The sequence below is a fragment of the Diaphorina citri genome, unplaced genomic scaffold (assembly GCF_000475195.1).
Source record: "Diaphorina citri unplaced genomic scaffold, Diaci psyllid genome assembly version 1.1 scaffold26, whole genome shotgun sequence".
NCBI lineage: Eukaryota > Metazoa > Arthropoda > Insecta > Hemiptera > Psyllidae > Diaphorina > Diaphorina citri.
This window is the reverse complement of record NW_007377464.1, coordinates 79,073-103,008: the sequence shown is the minus strand read 5'-3', so window position 1 is coordinate 103,008 and position 23,936 is coordinate 79,073. Positions and strand designations below refer to the sequence as shown.

The window sequence follows — 23,936 nt, the reverse complement described above, 5'->3', positions numbered from 1 at the left end:
TTACTATGTTCGTCATTCAAGCTGTTGTCCACTGTAAGTTACCTGTCCCTTGAAGTAATCGTCTATTTTATCACTTTTCCATGACGTTGAGTCGTGGAAACTCCAACGTCAGTAGATCATCAAGTATTTCTGTTTGACAGGTGTTCTGTACCCAGGCTATCGGTGTAGGTTTTCTCATGACCCTTGAGAACCTGAGTACCCCTATGGTAAGGTAAACCAGCTGTTCTTACAATAGCTATTGAACCAGACACTGTGGAATGTTAGTTTGGTATGGGCTAAAAAGGTGATGGGTAGAATCATTGTGTTGTCTTTTTGTTAATTTGTGCTTTATTAACAATGTCCACTGTCGTAAAATTCCAGACAAGGACCTTCCTTTCCTGGCATCATAGTTTTTCTAATATGTACCCCTAAAAATGAAGTAAAATGTCTCCAATGTTTTAAAACTTTAAATCCTCGAAATTATAATCAAGTCTAAGGTAAAGTATTATTTCCTGAGCACAAAAGGGGGTACATTTCCAAGTAGGCAAATAATGAGAGTGAAATACCTATGGAGTAAACTGTTAGGACCCTATAGTAATTTATTACACTCATAACTATTTTTATTACCTACTTATGTCTGTTTGCAGGAACGATGGCTAGAGTTGTCCTCCGTAATTCCGAAGAGCAGGACAACTCTTCTGACTACCGATGGGTGTGTAGTTTTCTTGTCATCATGTTCATTGTTGCTTGCTACTTCTGTTTGTCCATGGATTGACATTCTACCAGAAATGGTTCATAGACGTAAGTATGAACTACCATGTAAACTTGAAATTTAAAAAAAAAAACACTTTTTTTTTAATTATTCCATAATAATGGACCTCTATTTTTAAAGCATTTTTTTTCTAAACTTTGTGAACATTTATAATCTTGCCTCTGATTTTCAGATCTACAAATACCCACTCTCCATTGTTGTGTGTCACTTGGTTTTCAAATTCCTTGTTGCCCTCATATGCCGTAAAGTCTACGAGCTGTATACCCACCAGAAGCGAGTGCTCCTATGTTGGCACAATCAACTTCACAAGATTGCACCCACTGGGATTGCGTCAGGCCTAGATGTGGGTTTCTCACAGTGGGGGCTGCGGTCGATTGCTGTGTCCCTGTGAGTAATCTGATGAGTAGTTTCTATTTATAGTCCAATATCTTCAATTTTTCATTAAAAAAGTGATAAAACAGTTTTACCATTACCTAGTGTAAGTTCTTACAAAATCTATTTTAAGCCACCTGATTTAAATCCAATAAATAAGGAAAGTAAAAATAGTTTATGGTCTGAGGTTGATGTTTTAGTTTACTTAATGGTGTGAGCAGGCCTTCATTAATAATTTTGTACTGTGTGGAATAATTTAAATGTTCTATATATATAAAAAAAAAGGTAGGTACCTACCCTTTCTAAATTTATTTTTCATCCTTGTTTTGCAGGTATACCATGACTAAGTCTACATCTGTTGTGTTTATCCTCATATTTTCACTTGTGTTTCAACTGGAGAAAAAAGTAAGTTCCTAATTTACTTTTAATACAGGTTTAAGTATGCTTAGCTCAGTTAAAAATTCTTTTTTTTTTAGTTTAACCTAACTGAGGTCTTATTGTCTCAAAATTGAAGAGAGAGAGGAAGACAAGAATGAGAAATTTTCCAGCTATTCAGAGAAGATCCTTACGACCTAGAGATTACAAGGTACACTACCTTCCAAGTTAACTAAACTATTTTTGTACTTTTGTTTTCAGTCTTGGTTTGGCTAAAAAGGTGATGGGTAGAATCATTGTGTTGTCTTTTTGTTAATTTGTGCTTTATTAACAATGTCCACTGTCGTAAAATTCCAGATAACCTTCCTTTCCTGGCATCATAGTTTTTCTAATATATGTACCCCTAAAAATGAAGTATAATGTGTCCAATGTTTTAAAACTTTAAATCCTCGAAATTATAATCAATACTAAGGTAAGGTATTATTTCCTGAGCACAAAAGGGGGTACATTTCCAAGTAGGCAAATAATGAGAGTGAAATACCTATGGAGTAAACTGTTAGGACCCTATAGTAATTTATTACACTCATAACTATTTTTATTACCTACTTATGTCTGTTTGCAGGAACGATGGCTAGAGTTGTCCTCCGTAATTCCGAAGAGCAGGACAACTCTTCTGACTACCGATGGGTGTGTAGTTTTCTTGTCATCATGTTCATTGTTGCTTGCTACTTCTGTTTGTCCATTGGATTGACATTCTACCAGAAATGGTTCATAGACGTAAGTATGAACTACCATGTAAACTTGAAATTTAAAAAAAAAAACACTTTTTTTTTAATTATTCCATAATAATGGACCTCTATTTTTAAAGCATTTTTTTTCTAAACTTTGTGAACATTTATAATCTTGAGTAACTTATATTTTTCGGACGTTTCGGGTCTAGTAATATTATTCGCGAAGTGATGAAACCATAGAGCAATTCAAAATGTCAATTTTTTTACAAAGTTTGACGCTTTTTTAGAGGCACTTAGACTAAGGGAGCTATAAGCTTTTAGAGTGACATTTTCTTTAAACGCTAGTATGTATATTATTCTATAGAATCAAGCATTTGGTTGTCCTTTAGCATTGTGATTGGTACTCGACTAGAGCATTTATATTCTTAATTTTGTAAATTTAGTGGAATAGAACAAAACCTAAAAAAAATACCATCGAAAATTTCGTCGATCACTTTACTTTCCTTATGTTGAATACATAGGATAAATTGTTTCATTTACCTCAGGTCATTTTAATAGAACAATATTGTTTTACCATTCCAAGGATACATTTAATGTTCCTTCTCTTTTCAAACTTCATCATTGTCATTTAAGACATTCCATCTTTTTTAAAATCAGATAATAACGATTTAACCATTGTTAAAGCACTAAAAAAAAAAGATAGGTACCTAATAATTATGTACCTACCTAATGTTAAAATTATTCTTTAAAAGAAGTGTGATGGGTGTTGAATATTTGACCATTATTTAGTAATCAGCTAGGTATGTAACTATCTATGTACCTAATGGTCCCTTATTTGTATGTAAATAAAGATATTATTTAATTATTAGTAGGTATAGGATAAGTATAAGAATACCAAGTAAGTATGTACATTGTACATTGAAAGCAACTTAATTATATTGTAATCTAAATATTTGTGGTGAAGCTGAGACTGAATGCACTGCGCATTCCAAGCGGAGAGCCGAAAAAGACTTCGACTCTACGGGGAATCGAACCCGGGGACCTCAGGTCTAGTCATGTTCACATACAAGGCTACAGCATTCAACTGGCTGGGATTCAGTCTTGTATTGCTGGCTTCTTTCTCAAGGTACAGTTCAGTACAAGTAATGTTTTTCCCCTCCCTGGAGAAGTTTGATAGAGGGAACCCTAACAACAAAGGTCTCATTGTCCCGAAATCCAAGAAATGAGGAAGCTAGCCGAGAACGAACCTTTTCTATTTAGGATAAAGTTTGCACTGGTCGGGAATCGAACCCGCGGGTGCTCACAAGGCATTATTAATCTTCTTTTTCTTCGCCTTTTCCCGTGTACGTTTTTCGTCGATTTCGGCGTCAGCGTTTTTCGTCAGCCTCTCAATCAGCCCTAGTGTGATTGCTTTGGGCTGCCCTTTGCACTCAACCTTCCTTGTTCAAAAAACTTTCAACCAACCAAACTAAAAACCAACCGCACTCAACCTTTCAAGGGAAATTCAGGCTGGTATACTCCCTGTTGAAAGTCCCCCAGCCTTACTAAGCTGGTCTACTCCCTGTTCAACGTCCCCCCAGTCATTCTAATGTTTCATTCTCTCTTTGTTCTCTCGCCACAGTGGATTGAGATGGACTCTAGCGCAGTTTGTCATGCAACGTTCTGATCTCAACATGAACAGTCCTATAGATATGGTGTACCATGTCCAACCCTGGATGATTGTGTCCATTCTACCCTTCGCTATTCTGTTTGAAGGTAAGATTATTATTATTATTACGCAGTTTGTCATGCAACGTTCTGATCTCAACATGAACAGTCCTATAGATATGGTGTACCATGTCCAACCCTGGATGATTGTGTCCATCCTACCCTTCGCTATTCTGTTTGAAGGTAAGATTATTTTTTTTGTCTCTCTTTTTCTTCTCAAGGGGTTTAATGTCAACTGCTAAGGTTTTTAGTAATGGTTGTTAATCACCCGTTCGGCGACAGGCTACTCCTCACATTTGCAACGTAGTGAACTGTAGTACTACAGTAGTAGTTTTTTTTATGAATGGTAAGGTAAATTAATTCTGATAATGTCAACTGCTAAGGTTTTTAGTAATGGTTGTTAATCATCCGTTCGGCGACAGGCTACTCCTCACATTAATAATCAACCTCAGTCAAAAAGCATCACATTAAATAGCACACGATTGTCTAGAATCTAGACACTCTAGAAACTCTAGATCTAGAACTCTAGATAGTCACCCATCCGTACTGCTTAACGTCAGTAAGTAATATCACAGCTGGCTGCCCTCAATGGTGTAGTGACTCGTGTGTTGCGGAATGGAGCTTGGTGGTACAAGTCCAAGTCAAATTTAGCTAGATGTAGTGAACTGTAGTACTACAGTAGTAATTTTTTATGAATGGTTAATTCTGATTAACCCTCTCATCAGGTCCCCTTGTGATATCCAGCTGGTTGGACAAGCCTGTATTAATGAGTGTGCCTCTGAATGGGATAGGTTAAGAACTATCAACCCGCAGGTGATGCTTAGTTCAATTCTCGGCCGGGGCGGAAATTTTCGGAACAAACTTTTCTCTTCCAGGGTTTGAGAAGCACTAACTTAAAGGAAAGCCAGGGGGAAAAATATCCTTTCATAACCCATAATTACGTAATTGCATTAAAAAAAAAAAATGTGACTGGCAATCAGGCAATGCGAAAGCGGAAAGCGGTATCGATTATGAAAGGATATTTTTTATTTTTCGTTTAAGTTAGTGCTTCTCAAAGTTGTTACCAATGCGGCACAACTTTCAAGAGCCCTATTTTTGCTACCTCACGGTAGTTTGAGAAGCACTGCTTTAAGCTCTCTCACCCAGCGATATCGCAAGTCGAACATTCTTACCTCTTGGCGCCCTCCAATATAGTTTCACCAGGTTCCACTTTGCCCCCAAACCCATTCCATTTGCCCGCGCCGAACCCTCTCTTCTTCATACCCAGCAAAATATCGGACCCCTTCTTGATGATGACGAGGGTGAGGACTTTGCGACTCGCTGGAGACATTGTCGGGACCTAAAATTGGTCTACCTGCTGAAATAATCAGGAAATCAAAAGGTTACCTACACGAATCAGTTCTAGGGATAGCTACAGCTAACTAGATAATTTATTAATTTGGGTCCCCACCTAGTCGACGGCCGTCGATCGATATTAATCGACGTCGACCGATGGCCGGTCGACTATGTGGTGGACACATCTTCAGATAGATAGATAAATAGTGATATTATTTTATCCATCGAAAGTACTCCGTAACTTTCATAGGTACCTACCTTCAATTACGTACGGCTTTACCTACTGTGAACCATTCCTAACACATGTTCACGTTTGGTGAATAAGAATAAGGTTGGTACACTTGAAAACTATAAAAAAAAAACAACTCGACCTGTTGAACGAACTTATGAATATAATATGGTCCTTTTGGACTTGGTTTAAAATTTTCTTCTCCTTGCCAAAATCTTGTCTACTGAAAGACGAATGCGTAAAATACCTACTTGATGGATCTTATAAATAGTTGGTGGTTTGACCTCACATTTGGATTTTTCACAACTTTTTACGTAGGAATCGACCTTTTATTAATAATATTTTCCCAATTGCAACTCCTCCATTTCTTTCGGATGACCATTGAGAGAAACAGATTAACATCAAGTATTTACAGGAAGTATGTAATTTTAACAGGTAGTTAGTTACAGGAGGTATGTAAGTCCTGAGGTTCGGGCAGTTTTCAGAGGAATTTACAGGAATAAATTCATGAAGATTATCTATTTGAATTGATCTAATAAATACTGATTGTAATTGAAGTAGGTAGGTAAAAGATGTACTGCGAAAAAAAAAGAAATCGTTTTCAGGTCGAATTCGTTTACAATGTGTTTAGATGGATTTACAATTTACATACTTTATATTTACGGAATTTTTTCGATATCTATAATTTTGACACAGTTATAAGAAATTCGGATGACCTACAGATATTCATTTCGACACAAAAGAGCGGATTTATTCATGAAGATTATCTATTTGAATTGATCTAATAAATACTGATTGTAATTGAAGTAGGTAGGTAAAAGATGTTCTGCGAAAAAAAAAAAAGAAATCGTTTTCAGGTCGAATTCGTTTACAATGTGTTTAGATGGATTTACAATTTACATACTTTAATATATTTACGGAATTTTTCGATATCTATAATTTTGACACAGTTATAGAAATTCGGAGGACCTACAAATAAGTATTAATTTCGACACCAAAGAGCGGATTGAAACAAAATTCAACGCTGCGCGCACCTACATTGAAACGAAAGGAAGAATTTTTGGATTCTTTCATGAACGAGTAACAATAGAGAGCGGATTTAAACAAAATTCAACGCTGCGCGCACCTACATTGAAACGAAAGGAAGAATTTTTGGATTCTTTCATGAACGAGTAACAATAGAAAAAAAGCAAACTTTATAAATATAATATTCAATAATAACGAAACACAAAAATAAATAAATAACGTTGAACGAAACTTTATAAACATTGAAGTTTATGTACAAGAAACCTGTAACAGATGTTCGGAAATTCGTTTACCTACGTAAATTGTAAGTCGAATTCGTCCCTGAAGTAGTTTTCAACTGAGAGAGCATGTTCGAATTAAGTTTAGTTGTTTTACTATTTTCCTAGATAAACACCTGCGATAATGCCTTTACTCGCTATTTTACTATTCATACCAATTTTCTACATAAACGGAAACCCTAAACGTATTCTATTCAATAATAACGAAACACAAAAATAAATAAATAACGTTGAACGAAACTTTATAAACATTGAAGTTTATGTACAAGAAACCTGTAATAGATGTTCGGAAATTCGTTTACCTACGTAAATTGTAAGTCGAATTCGTCCCTGAAGTAGTTTTTAAGTGAGAGAGCATGTTCGAATTAAGTTTAGTTGTTTTACTATTTTCCTAGATAAACACCTGCGATAATGCCAATTACTCGCTATTTTACTATTCATACCAATTTTCTACATAAATGGAAACCCTAAATGTATTTCGATCTCAAAAAAACCAAATCATCCCAAACTTCACAAGTTGGCGGTCTCAAACTATAAAACACAGATGGAGGGTAGAAAAATATTTGGGGGTGAAAAATTTGGAGAAAGTTTTTCGAGAATCTTTTCAAGATCTCTCTTTTCACTTCCCAGCAAACTTCACAAGTTGGCGGTCTCAAACTATAAAACACAGATGGAGGGTAGAAAAATATTTGGGGGTGAAAAATTTGGAGAAAGTTTTCCGAGAATCTTTTCAAGATCTCTCTTTTCACTTCCCAAACATAAAAAGGTGCACTTGACGCTTTTTTAATTCGTTAAAAAATTGAAAATGCAAAATTTATCAAAGCTCGAGCATTTCGGAATGATTCTAAAAATCTCAAAGAATTCCGTTATCAGTTTGTGTCCCTGCGGGGCTGTGGGGGTTAGATATACGCTAGTGTAGCTGCACACGACTGTTTACTGTCTAACTGCTAATGTTTTTATCTCCATTCGGCGACAAGCTATGCGCCTCCCCACATGAAACTCACCCAGCCTGAGAAGAGCAGGGAAAATCCAACAGAACGCGGTTACCCAGATGATCACCCATCCGGATAGCAACAACGGATGAGTGACCACTTGACCAGTTACTTAACTTCAGTGATCCATTGGAAATTGTTGAGTATCCGCTGGAAAATTCAAAATTTAGAATTTTCGACGCTTTTTTAATTCGTTAAAAAATTGAAAATGCAAAATTTATCAAAGCTCGAGCATTTCATAATGATTCTAAAAATCTCAAAGATAAAGAATTCCGTTATCAGTCCGGACATTTCCGGCGCTAAAGCAGCTAGAACCTTAGCCGCAGGTCCTTCATACATTAAATGCAATTTTAAAATGCCACTTGCATCACAAGGTGTCGAACCAACTAAAGCAGCTAGAACCTTAGCCGCAGGTCCTTCATACATTAAATGCAATTTTAAAATGCCACTTGTATCACAAGGTGTCGAACCAAGGTCAGGACGACATTGGATTTTCTACCCTCACATTCCACTCAACCCTGAGTGTAGATCACAGCCATCCCTCTCGTCAGTCTGTGACTATTTGCCATAGAAATGGCTGGAATCATAGTGACTCTGCTGGTACATATTAGGAGGGAACGACCGCCTATGATTTTCTACCCTCACATTCCACTCAACCCTGAGTGTAGATCACAGCCATCCCTCTCGTCAGTCTGTGACTATTTGCCATAGAAATGGTTGGAGTCATAGTGACTCTGCTGGTACATATTAGGAGGGAACGACCGCCTAATCTACCCTCACATTCCACTCAACCCTGAGTGTAGATCACAGCCATCCCTCTCGTCAGTCTGTGACTATTTGCCATAGAAATGGCTGGAGTCATAGTGACTCTGCTGGTACATATTAGGAGGGAACGACCGCCTATAGTAACCATTATTGGGCCGATGGAAATACCCGTTGTATCCGTTATAATGATGTTTGCCGCTGTCATTGCTGTACACCGAGCTATGGGAACGGCTGATGACGTTCTTGCGCAGATTCTTCGCCTGCGGGGCCGCTGCTGGTGCAGTGTTGGAGTCATTGGAGTGTTGTCTGTGCAGGGGGCTGTGCTCGCCTGGTGGGGGGATTGTCACGGGGGGAGTCACAATGGGCGCCGTGGTTGAAGGGGAGACCTTCTGGAGGGCGTAGCTCCATCCGTAGCAGATGGCGAGATAGAGGAGGTTGGCGCGGTCGATGGCGTAATGTTTCGACTTCTCGTCGATCACATTCCACTGGCTCAGCAGCACCAGGACCGTGTCCACTTCGTACGCGTCTCTCCCTGGAAACAAAATACCGAAATGAGTTCACATCTTTGATAAGATCCCAATGCCCAATCCATTCTATTACTCTGTCATAAATGACTCCCTTAGCTACTCGTACATAATCGGCCTCTTCAGCCTCCGTTCGTTAGTTGAGGATCAAAGAATCATCTGATATCCCTTACCTGTCTTGTCCTGTCGCTTTTCCTTCAGAGCTTCGGCCAGTTCGAAAGCCTTGCCCTCGGTCATCATCGGTATCATCGGTTGTGACGAAGGGTACAACTTGTGCCACTCCTGGGATGTCGTTTTCCCGGGGGTATCTTGGTCCTCTGTCTGGGGGTTCGTGGGAATATCCTCTGTCTGGGACGTCTGGTCTTCCATGTCAGCCATGATGTTCTCATGAGCTATGGAGGACTCACTGGTTGGTTCTTCTGAGGGTTTGTGGCTCATTGAGTGCTTGGCGGATTCGGAATGGTACTCGATGGCAGTCAGAGTGTCGACGTTATTGTTGTTGTTCGTGTAGACGTGATCGTCATGGTGCTTCTCGCAGTCGCAGCTTGTGGAGCTGTGTTCCACGATAACACCTGAGGAAGACAAAGTAAATTAGCTATTCATGATACAAATTGTCTGGCTGGGGGACTTTAAACAGGGTGTATAATAGCCTGAATTTCCCTTGCTAAAATTTGTAGCCAAAATCAAATGTCAGCCCAAACCCTAGTTAGGACTGAGTGAGATGCTGACGAAGAAAAAGAAGCTACAAATTAGAATATCCTATTAAGCAGCATGCACTTGAATGAGAACATCTGAGAGTATGGAGTTATGTAAGTACTTATCTGCAGTGTTTCTCAGATGGTTACTAGCCTTACTAGGTATCATAGTTGAAGAATTTTTTTCTTTTTCAACTATTAAAAAAAAAGAAAAAAAAAAAGAAGAAACAACAACAACAACAACAATTTTGTAAAAAATGAAAAGTCAACTCAGCAACTCACCCGAGTGTTGGAACTCCTGATGGTATCCGCTCAGTTCAAGCAGACTGTTGTTCTCCTTGATCTTCAACTCAGCCAGGGATCGCGTGAGCAAATCAATCAGCGTATTCATATTCGGTGAGTCAAAGTTCACCTGGGCATGCGGTGAATCAAACCCGCCCATTCCCGAGCACAGCAGATTATCCAGATATTTGGCAATCCCGTGAGGAAAAAAAAAAAAAAAAAACAATTTTGTAAAAAATGAAAAGTCAACTCACCCGAGTGTTGGAACTCCTGATGGTATCCGCTCAGTTCAAGCAGACTGTTGTTCTCCTTGATCTTCAACTCGGCCAGGGATCGCGTGAGCAAATCAATCAGCGTATTCATATTCGGTGAGTCAAAGTTCACCTGGGTATGCGGTGAATCAAACCCGCCCATTCCCGAGCACAGCAGATTATCCAGATATTTGGCAACCCCGTAGGAGACATCAAGCGTGAAGTCTTTAACCCGTTGGAAAGCGTCCCGGAGTTGGCACCACAGGACTGGGGTCGCGTACTGACAAACACCGACGTAAACATAGTGATTCATCTGGGTCAAATATTTCCTGTAGTCGTACGTTTGGATTTGGCCAACCAGTTTGACACACAGATAGACGCATAATTCAATAGTGCTTAGGACCAGGTTGACAAAGATGTTGCCGCTTTTGACCTGGTGGTACTTTTGCCCGGAGCTTATACGATGTAGTGGGATTGAGGTCCTAACGTGTTAACAATATTGACAGTGATGTCAATCTTAAGCAGCATGTCTGCACTATGTCAATTGAGTTTTAATTTGATCACTAAATGTGTATTTTATTAACTCAATATAAGAAAAAAACTATCTAGGAAATCAATTTTTTAATAAATTGTAGGTAAATCTACATATGAAATTGTAGGTAGTTAATCGAATGATTTCACGTAGAAAAGGCTCGCCCACGTACATTTTATACATTCAATTCCATTGAACTTATTGTACAAAACTTTTATACTTATTTAAATTTAATAAATAAAATTATAAGAAAAAGAGATCGAAAAAAATGTAGTTTTAAGATTTTTTCTGCACTAGTTGACCCAGATAATTATGGCGAAATTTAAAAAGAACTGTGAACAACGGAGATCTTATCGTTCCGAAATCGAAGAGAGAAGGAAGGCAGGATAGGAGAAAGCCAGCCGTTCAGAGAACGAATCTTATCTGTTAAGGATAAAATGTGCCCTGGGTGGAAATCGGCAGGCGCGCTAACTTTCACTTTCAAAGCTGTTTTACTCCCAAAGCGTTTCATGTTGAAGCGCACTTTGGGCTTCTGTGCAAAAGTGCATGAAAAACGTCCAAAGAGAGAAGGAAGACAGGATAGGAGAAAGCCAGCCGTTCAGAGAACGAACCTTATCTGTTTAGGATAAAATGTGCCCTGGGCGGAAATCGAACCCGCGACCTAGCACCTACAAGGTACAAGGCAGGCGCGCTAACTTTCAAAGCGGGCTGTTTTACTCCCAAAGAGTTTCATGTTGAAGCGCACTTTGGGCTTCTGGATCATGGGTATTCGATACACGAGGGATAAGGCCATATCTTGTATGAACATTTATAACTTTCCGTGTAAGGTTCTCGCATAAATTTCTAAAAAAATGAAGAACAAACGAGTTCCAAATTAAAGCAAACGTGTTTTAAGAGTAAGTACGTATGTACAAGTTCAAGTGATTTAAGAGACAAAATACCTGATTTATTTACTTTCTATTCCCTGCTTCGATGGTCAAGCCGCTCGCCTGGTAAACAAGTGGGCGGGAGTTGAATCTCAGCCGAGATATGGAATTTCATCCTCAACATTGTTTGAAAATTTGATCTAATGGTAATACCTACCCTACTGCTGGAGTCCTATTCAAGCAGTAAAAATAAGCACTATTATATTATATCCTGTAAGTACCTATAAGTGACCGTCTTGGACGTGTTTCTGGTTAGTTCGGGTTGTAGCTACTCAGCCTCGTGAGTACAACCTAGGAGCGAGGAGCTGATTTAATTCCAAAGATAAAGGCGAGGTGGCATAAAACCTGATAAGACCTGTTTGAAAAGTTTGCCCCTCACATGTCAAAAAAAAAAAACTGTCCGGAAAAATTAAAATTTCATTTCTTACCTTCAAACATTTTCTTTCAAAACAGCTGAAAATCTCAAAAACTTGGCTAATTTTCTTGAAACAATGAGCGCTTTAGAGGTTTTTTTTACGAACAGGTGTTTTAATTTTAAAGTACGAACGGAAAAAAAATTAAATAAATAAATACAGCTCTGGGATATTTGGACAACTAAAGTCATGAAACTGATCTGCCAACTAAAATTATCCAGTGAAATGGTTCGAAAATTCGATGATTTGGTTGTAAACAAACGACTAATCTACATGTTTATGATGAAGAATAGCATGTAGTTTGGTATGGGCCAAACGATACCTGTGCAGTGAGTAGTAATATGGACAGTTAATGGACAATCTACCAGTAGCGTAGCTTTCAAAGGGAGGAGGGGGGTTCATCTTTTTTACACGGTCCTCTTGAATTTTTGGCTTACCAAAAGTAAGGTATTCCGCTAAATACATAATATCTGATGACACAACTCGGTTCACCATTAAAAATGCGCTGGAATAGTTCTTCATACTGGATTCCGCACACTGGAACTTCTTCAGAGAAAACCCCCATTTCAAAGTAAACTCGGATCACCAATAATGAACTAGCTACACCACTGAGCTATAAATACAGAGCACACCAAAAGTTGGTAACTATTCACCTAATAAAAGTTGAACACGTAGGTAGGTAGGTACCTATTTTTTAACTGTCCAACTGTTTTGACTTGGCGGGGTGGAGCTCTACCGGTCTCCTTAATTCGGCTCAATAGCTGTTTTATATATTTGTTGACTCATGCCTGCTTTTGGGCTACTTTATCATAATGTGTAATACCCAATAGAACAGTTGCGCTTACTTGGGTGATGTTTTAAAGTCATAGAGCAGTTAAGAGCAGGAAAAATGAGGACCAACAGAATTTTTCTTTTTCTTCTACAACTTCTAGATACCGAGTGCATCTCATCTGCGAAAATGATAAGGAGCATGCCGACGTAGGTCATTCACCTCTGTCCATGTGTTTTGTGTTGTTCTTTTGGTATGTTCACCATTCAAGCTGTTGTCCACTGTAAGTTACCTGTCCCTTGAAGTAATCGTCTATTTTATCACTTTTCCATGACGTTGAGTCGTGGAAACTCCAACGTCAGTAGATCATCAAGTATTTCTGTTTGACAGGTGTTCTGTACCCAGGCTATCGGTGTAGGTTTTCTCATGACCCTTGAGAACCTGAGTACCCCTATGGTAATATTTCCTGTAGTCGTACGTTTGGATTTGGCCAACCAGTTTGACACACAGATAGACGCATAATTCAATAGTGCTTAGGACCAGGTTGATAAAGATGTTGCCGCTTTTGACCTGGTGGTACTTTAGGTTCACGGTTTGCACGGTAGACCGGATCATGGGTATTCGATACACGAGGGATAAGGCCATATCTTGTATGAACATTTATAACTTTCCGTGTAAGGTTCTCGCATAAATTTCTGGAAAGATGAAGAACAAGTGGGCGGGGGTTGAATCTCAGCCGAGATATGGAATTTCATCCTCAACATTGTTTGAAAATTTGATCTAATGGTAGTACCTACCCTACTGCTGGAGTCCTATTCAAGCAGTAAAAATAAGTACTATTACATTATATCCTGTAAGTACGAGTACCTATAATTGACCGTCTTTGATGTGTTTCTGGTTAGTTCGGGTTGTAGCTACTCAGCCTCGTGAGTACAACCTAGGAGCGAGGAGCTGATTTAATTCCAAAGATAAAGGCGAGGTGGCATAAAACCTGATAAGACCTGTTTGAAAAGTTTGCCCCTCACATGTCAAAAAAAAAAAACTGTCCGGAAAAATTAAAATTTCATTTCTTACCTTCAACACATGTCAAAAAAAAAAAAAAACTGGCCGGAAAAATTGAAATTTCATTTCTTACCTTCAAACATTTTCTTTCAAAACAGCTGAAAATCTCAAAAACTCGGCTAATTTTCTTGAAACAATGAGCGCTTCAGAGGTTTCTTTTACGAACAGGTGTTTTAATTTTAAAGTACGGAAAAAAATTAAATAAATAGAGCTCTGGGATATTTGGACAACTAAAGTCTTGAAACTGATCTGCCAACTGAAATTATCCAGTGAAATGGTCCGAAAATTCGATGATTTGGTTATAAACAAACGACTAATCTACATGTTTATGATGAAGAATAGCATGTAGTTTGGTATAGGCCAAACGATATACCTGTGCAGTGAGTAGTAATATGGACAGTTAATGGACAATCTACCAGTAGCGTAGCTTTCAAAGGGGGGAGGGGGTTCATCTTTTTTACACGGTCCTCTTGAATTTTTGGCTTACCAAAAGTAAGGTATTCCGCTAAATACATAATATCTGATGACACAACTCGGTTCACCATTAAAAATGCGCTGGAATAGTTGTTCTTCATACTGAATTCCGCACACTGAAACTTCTTCAGAGAAAACCCCCCATTTCAAAGTAAACTCGGGTCACCAATAATGACCTACCTACGCCACTGAGCTATAAATACAGAGCACACCAAAAGTTGGTAACTATTCACCTAATAAAAGTTAAACACGTAGGTAGGTACCTATTTTTTAACTGTCCAACCGTTTTTTAACTGGCGGGGTGGAGCTCTTACCGGTCTCCTTAATTCGGTTCAATAGCTGTTTTATATTTTTGTTGACTCATGCCTGCTTTTGGGCTACTTAATCATAATGTGTAATACCTAATAGATAGAAAAAAAAAAAAAAAAAAAAAAAAAAAAACAACAACAACAACAACAACAACTCAACCTGTTGACCGAACTTATGAATATGGTCCTTTTGGACTAGTGTTAAAATTTTCTTCTCCTTTCCAAAATCTTGTCTAATGAAAGACGAATGCGTAAAATACTTGATGGATCTTATAAATAGTTGATGGTTCTTACCAGAATAAACGGATAATGTATTCTTTTGTCCTTGTCTTAAGGAATTCCAAAACTCCGGGAGGCTCCAGCTAGTGTGCAAACTAAAGACTACAGAAGAGAGGGAATTTCAACACTACTCGTATAGGTACCTACCTACCTCGTTTGAAATCAGTGTTACCACATGCTTTACCTAAAATTCGATGCTAAAGTAGTAGGTATATAGGTATTAAAATTTAGTGACTTTCACATTTTCCAACAGGCAGTTTTACTCTTTAAGTTTCAGTCAAAATCAGGCGAACCAAAAAAAAATCACGGGTCTAAGAGGTAACGTAAAATAAAATGCAATTCAAAATCGATACCTACTCTATACAATGCTTCCACAAAAATAAGAAAAGTTAGAATGAGGAAGCAGACTTTTTTCTCTGTTGCGATTGATAAGAAAAGTTTTTTCTCTGTGCTCGCCGTGTTGTCCAAAAAAATTGATAAACAAAACAAAAATCAAATCGGATTGCGTTTTGGAGTTCTGCTGTATTTTACAGTTACCTATTTGAATCGATTTTATTGGATTTTTTTATTACCTAATCAAAAGAACTGCAATACAGGGAACTGCGAACTGCATCTCATCTGCGAAAATGATAAGGAGCATGCCGACGTAGGTCATTCACCTCTGTCCATGTGTTTTGTGTTGTTCTTTTGGTATGTTACTATGTTCGTACAAGAAGTACCCCTTGAATCTATCGCCTCGTATTAACAACGGTAGCCAATACTTGTCATCCAGCCACATCTGATCATAAGGGATGCTATCTACGGTGAACCATTGGGGACGCATTTCTGGAAAATAATAATGATAATCTTATATTATAAGAACGAGATCCATTCACTCATTCACATTTCACACACTGATCGCTCTATCTCTAGAACCACAACACCTAGAAAGCTGAAATTTGGTAGGAATATTTCTTGTATGGTCTAGGTGTGCAATAAGAAAGGATTTTGCGAAAATCTAAACCGATCCTGAGATATGATCAATTTTTGATCGCTAAAATCACCATAAGAAATACACAGAGTGCAGAGACTGCGGGAGAGAAAACTTTTCCTCGCTCGCCTAATATTTGACTTTCGTTTATGTTTTTAGTTTGATAACTACAAGTTCGGCCATGCCTTTTCCACAAGTTTGGCCATGCCTCGGGATGAACTAGCGGGATTCTTTATTGGATTTTTTTATTACCTAATCAAAAGAACTGCAATACAGGGAACTGCGAACTGCATCTCATCTGCGAAAATGATAAGGAGCACGACGACGTAGGTCATTCACCTCTGTCCATGTGTTTTGTGTTGTTCTTTTTCTTTTGGTATGTTTGCCATTCAAGCTTCACATTTCACACACTGATCGCTCTATCTCTAGAACCACAACACCTAGAAAGCTGAAATTTGGTAGGAATATTTCTTGGTAAGTTACCTGTCCCTTGAAGTAATCGTCTATTTTATCACTTTTCCATGACGTTGAGTCGTGGAAACTCCAACGTCAGTAGATCATCAAGTATTTCTATTTGACAGGTGTTCTGTACCCAGGCTATTGGTGTAGGTTTTCTCATGACCCTTGAGAACCTGAGTACCCCTATGGTAAACCAGCTGTTCTCATCGTCTATTTTATCACTTTTCCATGACGTTGAGTCGTGGAAACTCCAACGTCAGTAGATCATCAAGTATTTCTATTTGACAGGTGTTTTGTACCCAGGCTATTGGTGTAGGTTTTCTCATGACCCTTGAGAACCTGAGTACCCCTATGGTAAACCAGCTGTTCTTACAATAGCTATTGAACCAGACACTGTGGAATGTTAGTTTGGTATGGGCTAAAAAGTAGTGATGAGAATAGCGAGGATGAAACAGAGGTAAGTTGAGCCGTTGTCAGTGTTTTTCTGGCGCACCCTGTAGAAAATTATTAAGTGGGGAGATACGAGGGACAGAGGGATATAGACTTATGGCTGGGGCCACAAAATTCGAGTTAGGTTTTTTCAAATTAAATTGATCCCAAGGACAAGGTAATACCTAGAGCCTTGACAAATGGAGTGTGCATGAAGGCATGTGATGTGTTCCAATCCACGACCCCAAACTAGTTTTATGCGCAAGGTCGCGGTATCGCCTCCCTCCCGCACCGGACTTTATTCTAAAACCTAAACAGATAAGGTTCGTTCTCGGAACGGGCGGCTTTCTCCTATCTTGTCCTCCTCTGTTTGATTTCGGGACGATAAGACCTCCGTTGTTACAGTCCCCTGTCGTAAATCTTGAAGAAGAAAACAAATCGTTGTAAAACCAACCTTTTCATTATTAATGTTTCTCATTCCCACAGGTCCTGTTCAATGTTCTCAACAGCAGGGAGAGATAGTGCTCTAGTCCATGTCCTACTTCTGTGTGAAGTAGTGACTAGTGACACTATAATTACCTATCATGGAGTAGAATGGAGCTTTACTTCCATCAGGGAGTAAGTAGAATGGAGTTTTACCTCTCATGGAGTAGAATGGAGCTTAATTCTACCCAAGAGTAGACTGGAGAGAGCTTAACACATCACGGAGTAAGTAGAATAAAGTTTTACTCCCATTAGAATGGAGTTTTATCACTCGTGGAGTAGAATGGAGTTTTATCACTCATGGAGTAGAATCGATTTTACTCCCATTAGGCTGGACTTTTTTTCCTCACGAAGTAGAATGGATCTTGTACCCTTCACAGGGTACTTGGAATGGAGTAAGTCTTTCCCAGGAAGTGAAATGGAGCTTTACTTCCATCAGATATCGAATAGAGATACTCCATTGGAGTAGTTCCATAAGACTAATGGGGACAAAGCTTTACCTTTACCCCTCAGCGTAGGTAAGGTATGTTTGTATGGATAGAGCAGTTGCAAATGGGTAAAAATAATAAATAAATCGTCGATTCCTATGTAAAAAGTTGGGAAAAATCCAAATCTGAGGTCAAAAATCCGAAAAAATAACTGTAAAAGGTCGAACATTCAATTTTTATTTTCCGTTCTAATGAAAAAGTTCAAATATGTGTGACGTCAACTGCGTAAAGTCGCAGTTGTTTTTTTCGTGAGCTTTACTTCCCTCAGGGAGTAAATAGAATGGAGTTATACTCCCTCGTAGAGTAGAATGGAGCTTAATTCTACCCAAGAGTAGACTGGAGAGAGCTTAACACATCACGGAGTAAGTAGAATAAAGTTTTACTCCCATTAGAATGGAGTTTTATCACTCGTGGAGTAGAATGGAGTTTTATCACTCATGGAGTAGAATGGAGTTTTACTCCCATTAGGCTGGACTTTTTTTCCCCACGAAGTAGAATGGATCTTGTACCCTTCACGGGGTACTTAGAATGGAGAGTGTCTTCCCCAGGAAGTGAAATGGAGCTTTACTTCCATCAGATATCGAATAGAGATACTCCATTCGAGTAGTTCCATAAGACTACTTAATAGGGACAAAGCTTTCTTTACCTTTACCTCTCAGCGTAGGTAAGGTATGTTTGTATGGAGTGAAAGGTGGGAGTAACTTATATTTTTCGGACGTTTCGGGTCTAGTAATATTATTCGCGAAGTGATGAAACCATAGAGCAATTCAAAATGTCAATTTTTTTACAAAGTTTGACGCTTTTTTAGAGGCACTTAGACTAAGGGAGCTATAAGCTTTTAGAGTGACATTTTCTTTAAACGCTAGTATGTATATTATTCTATAGAATCAAGCATTTGGTTGTCCTTTAGCATTGTGATTGGTACTCGACTAGAGCATTTATATTCTTAATTTTGTAAATTTAGTGGAATAGAACAAAACCTAAAAAAAATACCATCGAAAATTTCGTCGATCACTTTACTTTCCTTATGTTGAATACATAGGATAAATTGTTTCATTTACCTCAGGTCATTTTAATAGAACAATATTGTTTTAACATTCCAAGGATCTGTTTAATGTTCCTTCTCTTTTCAAACTTCATCATTGTCATTTAAGACATTCCATCTTTTTTAAAATCAGATAATAACGATTTAACCATTGTTAAAGCACTAAAAAAAAAAGATAGGTACCTAATAATTATGTACCTACCTAATGTTAAAATTATTCTTTAAAAGAAGTGTGATGGGTGTTGAATATTTGACCATTATTTAGTAATCAGCTAGGTATGTAACTATCTATGTACCTAATGGTCCCTTATTTGTATGTAAATAAAGATATTATTTAATTATTAGTAGGTATAGGATAAGTATAAGAATACCAAGTAAGTATGTACATTGTACATTGAAAGCAACTTAATTATATTGTAATCTAAATATTTGTGGTGAAGCTGAGACTGAATGCACTGCGCATTCCAAGCGGAGAGCCGAAAAAGACTTCGACTCTACGGGGAATCGAACCCGGGGACCTCCGGTGTGCAAGGCTAGTGTGATACTCGGGCACAGAAGTTATTAATATTTTACTGTAATATTGTAAATATTGTCTTTTTTTTTCTGCTTTCGTTGTTGTTATTGTGAGTTTAACATGTACATTAGAATTTATTCCATAGTTGTTTGTGGAAAAGCATACTCAACTTTCACGTATGGCTTTATTGTCCAATATATTTTGTGTTGTGGTCTAGTCACCTATTCTTTGTATGTGATCAATCAATATTCAGGGTGGACACGAGTTTATTTATTATTATTTTCAAGAGGTTTGACAGAGGGAACTGTAACGGCTAACGCCTAATCGTCCCGAAATCGAAGAGAGATAGGATAGGAGAAAGCTAGCCATTTCGAGAACAAACCTTATTTGTTTAGGATAAAATCCGCCCCAGGCGGGAGTCGAACCCACGACCGAGCACTTACAATGCAGACGCGCTACCCTCCAAGCGAACTGGGCTGGCAGAGTTTCACCTTTAATCCCGAAGGGGGACGTAGGGAACGCCTTATCGTCCCGAAATCGAAGAGAGATAGGATTTATAGGAAATCGTTACAAATGATAAAATTATCTCTAAATTAGAGCGGACGACTCTTATGTACCATCCTGTAAATGAGAACTATTAGCGTAAACTTAGCCACCCTGTATATGAAAGCTATTAATAATCTAACCTTAAGATACCTAAATGCTATGTTTATTATTTTCGTAAGTTGACAAGTATTACTTTAGTTTCAGTGTTTGATTTATTTTTGATTGACTAAAATAAAAAATACGTAATCTGTCAAAAATTTTATATGAGCGTTTTTTATTTACACTTTTACCTTTTTCAGCCTTGTTAGCTTTGAAGATAGCGAGCCCGTCTTGTAATTGCCAGGTCGTGGGTTCGATTCCCGCCTGGGGCGAACGTGCTTTGGATCTCGCCTTTTCCCTTGTTCAGACGGGGTCGGCGTTTTTCGTCAGCCTCTCAATCAGCTCTTGCTAGTGATTGCTTCGGGCTGACATTTGGTTTTGACTACAAAAAGTTTACGAGTGGATGCCCTTCGCACTCAATGCTATTTCCTTAGCAAGGGAAATTTCAGGCTGGTATCCTCCCTGTTTAAAGTCCCCCAGCCAGACCAGAACTAGTAACGCCTAATCGTCCCGAAATCGAAGAGAGATAGGATAGGAGAAAGCTAGCCATTTCGAGAACAAACCTTATTTGTTTAGGATAAAATCCTCCCCAGGCGGGAGTCGAACCCACGGCCTAGCGCTTACGAGGCAGACGCGCTACCCTCCAAGCAAACTAGGCTGGCAAAGTTTCACCTTTAATCCCGAAGGGGGACGTAGGGAACGCCTTATCGTACCGAAATCGAAGAGAGATAGGATTTATAGGAAATCGTATTATAGTATTTATAGGAAATCGTTACAAATGATAAAATTATCTCTAAATTAGAGCGGACGACTCTTTTGTACCATCCTGTAAATGAGAGCTATTAACGTAAACTTAGCCACCCTGTATATGAAAGCTATTAATAATCTAACCTATATCCAGCCTAGTAGAGAACCCGTACCTATCTCACAAGTTCACACTAGGTCTACTGGAGGGCGCTATACTTGCTTCTTCCATGGAGTTTGCTGAGTTCATGGTGGTGTCCCAGACGTCAAGTCTTACCCTATCCATAGTGGGGATAGTCAAGGTGAGTCAAGGTCATAAACTTTTACACAGTTCCCGGGTTCGATTCCGGGCGGGGTCGAAGTTTTTTCGACTCTGCTTGGAGTTCGGGGTGCAGTCAGCCTCTTGAGGACAATTGAGTAGCGACCAGTGGCGGAATGCTGTGGTACCCACAAAAGTTCAGACGTCAAGTCTTACCCTATCCATAGTGGGGATAGTCAAGGTGAGTCAAGGTCATAAACTTTTACACAGTTCCCGGGTTCGATTCCCGGCGGGGTCGAAGTTTTTTCGACTCTGCTTGGAGTTCGGGGTGCAGTCAGCCTCTTGAGGACAATTGAATAGCGACCAGTGGCGGCATTACCAGTGTTAAAAGATTGAATGCTGTGGTACCCACAAAAGTTGTGAAAAGACTCTTCGCTTTACCACAAATAAAGATGTGGCCATGGTGGAGCATTCCCTGCTAAGGTCAAAAACTGTGGAAAAAAACACACACACAAATGATTCATGATTTGATTTGATACTTCTTCGCCTTTTCCCGGATCGGCGTTTTTTGTAAGCCTTTCAATCAGCCCTAGGGTGACTACGATGTACATACATATGAGTCAAATATTCCAGCTAACTTTTGAGTCCCTTGAAACTTGGTAAACTCACGTATTTTAGATATTCTGAAGGAAAAATCCCTGTCAAACAAAAGTATAATTTTTAACTTATTAAATATTTTAATTTTTCCTTTCCCTTTGCAGGAAATCTCCACTCTAGTGCTAGCCGTGGAGACGGAGAACAAGGCCATCACTCCGATCAACCTGGCCGGACTGGTCATCTGTTTGACAGGCGTGGTCTGTCACGTGCTACACAAGTCGTACCGTCAGTATAGACAACTCAACCAGGGTGGTGGGGGCGTTATAATCTTGCCTCTGATTTTCAGATCTACAAATACCCACTCTCCATTGTTGTGTGTCACTTGGTTTTCAAATTCCTTGTTGCCCTCATATGCCGTAAAGTCTACGAGCTGTATACCCACCAGAAGCGAGTGCTCCTATGTTGGCACAATCAACTTCACAAGATTGCACCCACTGGGATTGCGTCAGGCCTAGATGTGGGTTTCTCACAGTGGGGTCTGCAGTTGATTGCTGTGTCCCTGTGAGTAATCTGATGAGTAGTTTCTATTTATAGTCCAATATCTTCAATTTTTCATTAAAAAAGTGATAAAACATGAAACAGAGGTAAGTTGAGCCGTTGTCAGTGTTTTTCTGGCGCACCCTGTAGAAAATTATTAAGTGAGAAGATACGAGGGACAGAGAGATATAGTCTTTTGGCTGGGGCCACAAAATTCGAGTTAGGTTTTTTCAAATTGAATTGATCCCAAGGACAAGGTAATACCTAGATTACCTAGAGCCTTGACAAATGGAGTGTGGCTAAAGGCATGTGATGTGTTCCAATCCACTCGACCCCAAACTAGATTTATGCGCAAGGTCGCGGTATCGCCTCTCCCTCCCGCACCGGACTTTATTCTAAAACCGAAACAGATAAGGTTCGTTCTCGGAACGGCTGGCTTTCTCCTATCCTGTCCTCCTCTGTTTGATTTCGGGACGATAAGACCTCCGTTGTTACAGTCCCCTGTCGTAAATCTTGAAGAAAAAAACAAATCGGTGTAAACCATGAAACAGAGGTAAGTTGAGCCGTTGTCAGTGTTTTTCTGGCGCACCCTGTAGAAAATTATTAAGTGAGAAGATACGAGGGACAGAGGGATAGATAGACTTATGGCTGGGGCCACAAAATTCAATTTCAGGTTTTTTCAAATTAAATTGATCCCAAGGGCAAGGTAATACCTAGACCCTTGACAAATGAAGTGTGCCTGAAGGCAAATGATGTGTTCCAATCCACCCGACCTCAAACTAGATTTATGCGCAAGGTCGCGGTATCGCCTCCCTCCCGCACCGGACCTTATTCTAAAACCTAAACAGATAAGGTTCGTTCTCGGAACGGCCGGCTTTCTCCTATCCTGTCTTCCTCTGTTTGATTTCGGGACGATAAGACCTCCGTTGTTACAGTCCCCTGTCGTAAATCTTGGAGAAAAAAACAAATCGGTGTAAATTATGTGAATCAATATTGAGGTATGCAATTGAAAGTTACGGTTATACATCCGAAGAAAATTTGAAACCAATAAAATCTATACACAAGAAAATTTTGAAGGCCACGTTATATCCTTTTACAACTAAACAGAAAAGAGAAGAATTAATGAAAGAGTATAGAATACTTTGACTAAAATAAAAAATACGTAATCTGTCAAAAATTTTATATGAGCGTTTTTTATTTACACTTTTACCTTTTTCAGCCTTGTTAGCTTGGAAGATAGAGAGTCTGGTTTGTAATTGCCAGGCCGTGGGTTCGATTCCCGCCTGGGGCGAACGTGCTTTGGATCTCGCCTTTTCCCGTGTTCAGACGGAGTCGGCGTTTTTCGTCAGCCTCTAAAGGGCTGACTTATAGCTAGTTTTATCAAACATTTTTGCTCATCAGCTGATTGTCAAATGTCCTCTAACAATAACTTGCAGGTTAAAAATCATTTCGAGGTGTTTTATCAAGTTAGGGCTAGCAGGCTAAACATTAGACCAATCTTTGTTAACTTACCTATCATGGAGTAGAATGGAGCTTTACTTCCATCAGGGAGTAAGTAGAATGGAGTTTTACCTCTCATGGAGTAGAATGGAGCTTTACTTCCATCAGGGAGTAAGTAGAATGGAGTTTTACCTCTCATGGAGTAGAATGGAGCTTCACTCCCCTCAGGGAGTAAATAGAATAACATTTT

At 39.0% G+C, this 23,936-nt stretch overlaps 1 protein-coding gene, 1 long non-coding RNA gene and 1 pseudogene across 2 annotated transcripts; 2 read left to right on the top strand and 1 right to left on the bottom strand.

Annotated features, from left to right (window-relative positions):
• Positions 1-235: 235 nt before the first annotated feature.
• LOC103510322 lies at positions 236-22,274 on the top strand (annotated as a pseudogene).
• Positions 8,573-14,247, bottom strand: LOC103510216. The gene is made up of 6 exons (XM_017444611.2): positions 14,089-14,247; positions 13,524-13,648; positions 10,513-10,746; positions 10,063-10,258; positions 9,259-9,657; positions 8,573-9,093 (listed from the first exon to the last, which is right to left on the bottom strand). Exons 2-6 carry the CDS (start codon positions 13,611-13,613, stop codon positions 8,630-8,632), a joined length of 1,383 nt encoding a protein of 460 aa, XP_017300100.1. The 5' UTR covers positions 13,614-13,648; positions 14,089-14,247; the 3' UTR covers positions 8,573-8,629.
• LOC113467933 lies at positions 16,922-17,924 on the top strand. The gene is made up of 2 exons (XR_003391840.1): positions 16,922-16,962; positions 17,421-17,924. It is a non-coding gene; the product is annotated as an uncharacterized LOC113467933 (long non-coding RNA).
• Positions 22,275-23,936: the final 1,662 nt, after the last annotated feature.